This window comes from Nuphar pumila, chromosome 8, assembly GCF_984573655.1.
Source record: "Nuphar pumila chromosome 8, dmNupPumi1.hap1.1, whole genome shotgun sequence".
NCBI classification, from domain to species: domain Eukaryota; kingdom Viridiplantae; phylum Streptophyta; class Magnoliopsida; order Nymphaeales; family Nymphaeaceae; genus Nuphar; species Nuphar pumila.
The window spans coordinates 108,472,770-108,479,895 of NC_143256.1; the positions used below are offsets into that span (position 1 = coordinate 108,472,770).

The following is a 7,126-nucleotide window of genomic DNA, read 5'->3' on the forward strand; positions in this document are numbered from 1 at the left end:
AAAATAAGGAAAAAAAAGGTTTGGTGAGAAAAAAAAAACAGAAAGATGGTTATTCTTGCCATTTAAAGCGGCTCCAACTTCAATAATGGGATTCGTGTGTTTTAGATTGCCAACTGGCTTTGATGTTATTTTGGCCACCTAATAAAAGCTCCTCAAAAAAACCAGGGCCTTTGGATGATTAGATATTTTATCCTAATTCTAATCTTATGTGGATAGCTCTCTCGCTCTCTCTGGTTGTCACTGTAAAATATTAAAAGGGTCTTTCTCTCTCTCTCTCTCTTCCAAACTCGACTCCCACTTGGAACTTTTTGGTCTCTGTGGGAGACACAATTCAAACTCTTTGAAAAGGTATAACATTATTTTATTCCCAACACTACTGTCTCACATGGATCTTTGCCCCTTGATGGTTGGTTTTTTTTTCTTTTTATTTGATCTCCTATCACGTGAGTCTATGACTCTATTGGTTGACTTGACTCTCTCTCTCTCTCTTTAGCATGTTTTGAATATGCTCTGTTCTAACAGAGACTGAATGGATCTGTGAGGATCTTCTGATATCAGCAACTGTTTCCAAGAGAGTGTGAAAAGGTGAAAGGGAGGATTCAGCAATGGCAGGGGGATTCATGGTTCATGGGAAACCCGGAAGAGCGGAGCTCTACGAGGGGAAGGTCACGAGCTATGTGGTGTTTGCCTGCATGGTTGCAGCTTTAGGTGGATCCCTGTTTGGTTATGATCTTGGAATTTCTGGTGAGCTTTCTGCTTCTTTTTTTGCTCTTACCATGTGTTGTTTTCTCTTGTTATTTGGTTTGATATTGGTCAAACGCCATAGTTTCTCTCGTGGGTAATTGTGGAGAGTTAAGGAGATCCACTGGTCTGGGTGATTTGAATTTGGAGTATCATGAAAGATCTAGACTGTGTTGGTAATGATAAGTTGGATGTTCTTGGTGAGGTGGGGCTATGGTGCTCTGTTTGAACGAAGATTTGATCTTTTTTCTCTTTATGGGTGTGGATGTGAATCATCTGGGTGTTTTCTAATCTCTCTCTCTGTGCCATTATAATTAATAAGGATTTGGCCCTTGAAGAATGATGATTTTTTATTTTTCAAATTTTTTCATCTGCCTTGTGAATATAGTGATTAGAAGCAAGGATAAACTTTTGGTTGGTCTTCTCTAAATGTGTCGGTGATCAATTTCAGTTAATGAAATCTGCTTTTAATGTGTTTAAGTTGGTTCTGTATTATTTTGTTTTTAACCATATTGTGGTTTTGTTGATTGTTTTCTTTTTCTCTTTGTGATCATTCATTGGGGGGGTATGTATTTCATGTCACACTATATAAAAGCAAGGTGGAGGCATTCTCCACAAAAAGGAAACCTTAGTTGTCCTACAATTGCATAAAACTTGAAAAGACAACCGAAGGAATTTTAAATGGTTGCCCTTCTAGTACTCAAGTATCTACTGTCGGTTTTACCTTCTCTTGTACTTCAGATAAAATATTTAGTACTTTAAAATTCACGTGCTTTCTCAATTCTCATTTATCCAACCTCATCACTGTGCTTTTGGCAAACTTTGTTTACACTTTTGTAAAATGCATGATCTTATCAAATGGTTTTTAAAATGCCTTTTAAATAAAGTGTTCATTTACTGTAGTTAAAATGCTGCTTGTCCCCTTTTTCCTACCTTTTGCTAAAGGTTGATTAAGACCTCTCAAAAGCATGATTTTACTTATCTTTGTCCTTTTTAACCATTTGTAACTGGATTTAAAATCGATTTTCCTTTACCACCTCTCTCTCTCTCTCTCTCAACACTTCAAGACTTAAACAGCTATCTGCTTCTAGCCTGCCACCTGTATTGTCAGATATCCAAACCTCCACCTTTTCTGTGAATCCAAGAAGATTCCAAATTTTATGTAACTGGCAGCATGTCATGATGGGGCTTGACTTTGTGGTTTGTATTCTTGGTCACTGTATGACAACTCTATCTAGTACGTGCAAATCCTACAATGCAGACAAATTCATGACAAACCCAAACTACACTTTTTTAAGATCAATACAAAAAAAAGAAACAAGAGGAAAACAAAGCCTGCTATTAGCTTTTTGAAAAGTTCATGAACCCCTCAATAGAATCACCTTAAAATTTCTTTCAAACATTTCCATTTCAAAATAGCAAGTTTGCTTTTCTGTCCCAAACCTTTTACATCTATGAACATTTCAGGTGGAGTCACCTCCATGGATGAGTTCCTCAAGCTTTTCTTCCCAAAAGTATACGAAAGGAAGCAGCATACTCTCCATGAAACAGATTACTGTAAATATGACAACCAATTCCTCACACTCTTCACTTCCTCCCTATACTTTGCTGGGCTCGTATCCACGTTTGGAGCATCTTATGTAACCAGGAACAAGGGCAGAAGAGCCAGTATAATTGTAGGTGCACTGAGTTTCTTCACAGGTGCAATCATCAATGCAGCTGCAGTGAACATTGCCATGTTGATCTTCGGTCGCATACTTCTCGGAGTTGGCGTTGGATTCGGCAATCAAGTAAGTTCTGCTGCAGCATAAGGCAGCCCCTAGTTGAAATTTTCTTTTCACAGGAAGAACTGACTGTTATCTTTTACAGTCTGTCCCTCTCTACCTCTCTGAGATGGCACCTGCAAAGATCCGAGGAGCAATGAACTTGATGTTCCAGTTCACTACATGCTTCGGTATACTGGTGGCAAACATAATTAACTACTACACTGAGAAGATCCATCCTTGGGGCTGGAGACTTTCTGTTGGTTTGGCAACAGTTCCAGCAACTCTAATGTTTGTGGGAGGCTTGTTCCTCCCAGAAACTCCGAACAGTTTAGTGGAACAAGGCAGAATGGAAGAGGCTAAGGACGTTCTCCAGAGGGTTAGAGGCACTCCGAATATAAGCGCGGAGTTTGATGACCTTGTTGAAGCTAGCGAGGCTGCACGGGCCATCAAACACCCCTTCCGCAACTTGCTCAAGCCAAAGAACAGACCCCAGTTAGTAATTGGTGCGCTTGGGATTCCTGCATTCCAGCAACTGTCTGGCATGAACTCGATCCTCTTCTATGCACCAGTTATGTTCCAGAGCTTGGGTTTCGGTTCGGGCGCTTCACTATACTCCTCCATAATAACCAGTGCAGTCCTGGTTGCTGCTACTGTTGTAGGCATGGTGCTTGTAGACAGGAAAGGTAGAAGGTTTCTGTTCATGGAGGCTGGTACCCAGATGATCATTTCCATGGTAATTTGTTCATGACTATTCTTTCACCACTGTTTGAATGTTTTATTTGTTCAACTTCCAAGCTTAACAATATTTTCCTGCAACAGCTTTGCTTTGTTAGTTCAGGCAGTCTTCTGAAAGCTACTGTACTGAACCACTTGAAATTTTGTTGCAGGTAATTATTGCAACACTTCTTGGACTAAAGTTTGGCCACAATGAGCCACTCCCAAAATCATATGGTGTACCTCTTGTGATCATGACATGCTTGTTTGTAGCTGCATACGGTTGGTCATGGGGTCCTCTTGGGTGGAGCGTGCCCAGTGAGATCTTCCCTCTAGAGACCAGGTCTGCAGGTCAGAGCCTTGTCGTCTGCATCAACCTCTTCTTCACAGCAGCCATTGCCCAATGCTTCCTTGCTTCTCTGTGCCATCTGAAATATGGAGTCTTCCTGCTGTTTGCTTGCTTGATCATCATCATGAGCCTTTTCATCTTTTTCCTCTTGCCTGAAACCAAGCAAGTTCCTATAGAGGAGATGAGTGCACTATGGGAGAACCATTGGTTCTGGAAAAGAATGGTCCTCTCACCTGAAACCAAACAACCACCCATCTGAGGTATTGCCAATACAATGTGCACAGTATAATTAGATGTGCATACTTGCATTCTTTTTCAACAGAAAATTTCCATGTTATTTATTATTTTGTCACATGCAGTTGCGTAAAGACATGATGCAAATGTCCATGGCAAAGATTGTATGTTGGAGCATCACTTAAGGATTTATCCAGTTTCCCATATGATTCCCATTGAAAAAAGTAAAATGTTTAAAAAAGATATGGCATTAATGAAGTAATGAGAACTATATAATGTGTTGTTTCAATTGCCCACTTTATTTTTAATCTTCTTTTAGGCCCTGTTTGAAAAGAACAAAAAAGTTGGAAGAGGAAAGGTTCCCCCAAAATGCATGTGGAACTTTTTTCCCATGATTCTTTCTGGTGCATAACAAATATGGGAGAAAAGTCTCTCAAGAAAATTAGTGCATTTCGGACAGTTTTCTCCACTTTTTATAGACACGTGGAACCAGCTTTGGAACACGTGTCACAGGTTTCCAGAGCATCAGTGGGAACCTAGGTCTTGTCCTGTAATTATAGTTCCTGCCACGAAACAGATATAAAGCCCCTCCTCTACTATAGATTATTTTGCCACCTGTTTTCTCCTGCCAAGTAGCAGATTAATGCACATCAGAACAAGAATGATAAGAAAAAAAGAAAGAAATAAAACTATTAGAGTGAAATTTGTTTCTGCATGTCACAAGGAAAAAGGTGCTATGTGGGAAAAAAAATCCTAGTCTGAAGAAAATTAGGAACTGTTTTAGCTAAAATGGCTATTATCTGAAGGCTCTTATAACTACTCCTTGTAGCATTATACCACACACAATGGCTTTAAACTGCTTGATTTTGAGGTTACGTGAAGGATTAAAGCTTGCAGCAAAAACTATGGTTCTCACAAAGAGTCCCCCCCCCCCCCCCCCCTCTCTCTCTCTCTCAACCACTAAAGATTTAGATAGTTGCACCTGATGTGTAATGGAACATGCCTAGATCAGCATCATTCTTCCACATACACTCACCTGACGCTAATGGGACATACTAGCACCATTTCAATATTATCTTATGAATATGTCGTTGATGAACAACTAGCAGTCCCAGCATCCAAAACTATGAGTGCGTATCAGGTCAGAGCATGCACTGACGGTAATCCATCAGAACTTGCTCTGACGAACGGCATCCCAAAATCCATGGATGGACTCTGCGCCTTTTAGATGGGTCTCACGTTTTTTTTTTCAGAGCCTTTGATGCCCTAGATGAACGGCATCTAAGGTTTGCAAAATGAACGACTGAAAATTAGTTGATATGTATGGTATTTGGGATGCCAGCATCAAAGCAAGTTCTGAAGATTACCATCAGAGCACGCACTGGCCTGATACGCACCCCAAAACATGTATCCACTTATCCATATAATCTGTGAATATCCCAGCAAATCATATCCAGCTTTCCTTTCACCGTCTATTCATTTCAATGTCGCCCAAAAGCTATTGATGCATCGCAAATTCTTGCAAATATTATACAACAAAAACTTAGCGGTTAGAAGTAGGCTCAGTGCATCAAATAACAGATAATGCAACGTGAGCTAACCCACCTCTAGTTGCTGACGGACATTATCCATATCAACTGTACACACCCCTAAGCATTTTATCTTGCAAACTCTTCGACGTTTCCAATGAGCATGAATGTTTTCCAGCATGTTGTGAGTCAGGCCATCTCTACCTATCATCAAAAACCAATCAATTCGACATACATTGTGAAAAATTTATTCATGGTTTTGGAATTCAATACAAGTTACTCAACAAACACAAAACAAAACACCTCAGCGCACACTACAAAAACAGTAGTCCAAGCTCAAAGAACAAGCGAACAATAGGAAATCAAACAACTGAGAACAGTCTAGAATACCCACATTCATCAATATCACACAACCAACAAAAAAAGAATGTGAAATGAATCAAGAGATATGTCATCTGAAATTTCACTACTGTAGTTTGCAATCCTACATACCAAAATAGGAAGAAGACACCAATATGTGAAAATATCAAATCTTTCCGAAAGAATGCGAACCAGGTAGAACAGAGCAGTGAACAACTACCACTTCATGAACATCTAAACCAAAAGGAAAAGGAGAAATTTTGAACCTTTTTTTCTCTTGTTTCAACAGAGAACTAAGACGACGGCGCAAAGAAACTCACCCATATTGAGTTGCCTCCTGGACTTCAGACAACTCTGAACCAGCGCCTTGATCTCTTCCGGCGTCAATGGCTCCGCGAGAATCTCCTCCCTCGACTCCACGTACCACGGCCCCGTCCCCGGCAGGAACAGCCCCGGCGCCTGCACCGGCTTCACTCCCTTCTTGTTCGGGGGAGGTAGCTGGAATGAATCGAATTCTGGCAGCTTCTTCTTGCTCGGCGGCATCGGCGCCCGCCCGGTCCACGGCCGTGGCATCGTGCCCGGCCCGAACGGCGCGAAGAGGGGCTCGCGGAGGGCCAGAGGCTTCACCTTGGGCGCCTCCGTGTAGCTGTACTGGAACTCGAACGGGGCGTCCGGAAGCCGGTAGGAAACCCCGCCATCTCCTACGGAAACGGCCGCCTCAGCCTCCCCCTCTGCCGGAACCCTGGGAACGCGGGGCGGCCGCACCCGGCGGAAGGCGGGATGGGAATTAAGGTTAGGGTTTCTAGAGTACTTGGATTTCTTGCCGGGGATGGAAGGGCGGGAGGGGGAGGAGGGGGTTCCGGCGGAGCGGAAGTGGGCGGGGCCACCGGAGGCGGTGGAAGGGTCGATTCCGACACTGGAGGCTTCGGAGAAGACGATCTTCGCGGCCAGCTCGTCCTTCTTGGCGAGGCGCAGCTCCTCCTCGATGGCTTGCTGGGTGCGGTGGCGGAGGAGGTGGGGCTCCGCGTTGGCGTTGTTCCACCGCGAGAAGCCGACCCGTGTGGCGGAGCGGCGGGGCGCGGCCAGAGGGGGGAGGAGGAGCAGCGACGCCGAAGGGGATCCGGCGACGGAGATGGCAACCTCGAAGGCCATATTTCACGCTTTTCCGGCGAGCCCGATGGCCCCAAAATGGTGCCGGAGCAGTTTTCATCCGTTCCTTTCAACACTGACCAAGGAGATTTGTACGACTCGGAACTCTGACGAATCGTATCGCTTAAAATGAATCGATACGGGTCTTATCAGAGATCCGACTCGTTTGGGTGTTTCGTACGATCATAGTTGTAACTTGTAACCATATTGACAAAAGATAAAAACCGCAAAATATCGGCATCCAAAAAGTCGCGAAAAGTTGATTTTTTTTCTAAAATCTTGCA

General features: G+C 43.0%; 2 protein-coding genes across 5 annotated transcripts; one reads left to right on the plus strand and one right to left on the minus strand.

Moving 5' to 3' along the window:
• Positions 1-293: 293 nt before the first annotated feature.
• Positions 294-3,981, plus strand: LOC149830165 (sugar transport protein 14-like). Of its 2 annotated transcripts, XM_090015724.1 has the most exons (6): positions 294-348; positions 494-744; positions 2,209-2,531; positions 2,611-3,240; positions 3,395-3,830; positions 3,930-3,981. In XM_090015724.1, exons 2-5 carry the CDS (start codon positions 606-608, stop codon positions 3,827-3,829), a joined length of 1,527 nt encoding a protein of 508 aa, XP_089871850.1. In that variant the 5' UTR covers positions 294-348; positions 494-605; the 3' UTR covers position 3,830; positions 3,930-3,981. The 2 variants fall into 2 exon arrangements, with proteins under 2 accessions (XP_089871850.1, XP_089871849.1); XM_090015723.1 differs by having other exon boundaries at positions 559-744; positions 3,395-3,981.
• On the minus strand, positions 3,677-6,852 carry LOC149830166 (CRS2-associated factor 1, chloroplastic-like). Of its 3 annotated transcripts, XR_016433638.1 has the most exons (4): positions 6,014-6,852; positions 5,410-5,537; positions 5,172-5,322; positions 3,677-3,803 (listed from the first exon to the last, which is right to left on the minus strand). XR_016433638.1 is itself a non-coding variant. In XM_090015725.1 (3 exons), the coding sequence occupies exons 1-3, from the start codon at positions 6,843-6,845 to the stop codon at positions 4,247-4,249; spliced, it is 1,143 nt and encodes a 380-aa protein (XP_089871851.1). In that variant the 5' UTR covers positions 6,846-6,852; the 3' UTR covers positions 4,199-4,246. The 3 variants fall into 3 exon arrangements, 2 of the variants coding, with proteins under 2 accessions (XP_089871851.1, XP_089871852.1); XM_090015725.1 differs by lacking the exons at positions 3,677-3,803; positions 5,172-5,322 and adding an exon at positions 4,199-4,429; XM_090015726.1 differs by lacking the exons at positions 3,677-3,803; positions 5,172-5,322 and having other exon boundaries at positions 5,396-5,533.
• Between the last annotated feature and the right edge of the window lie 274 nt (positions 6,853-7,126).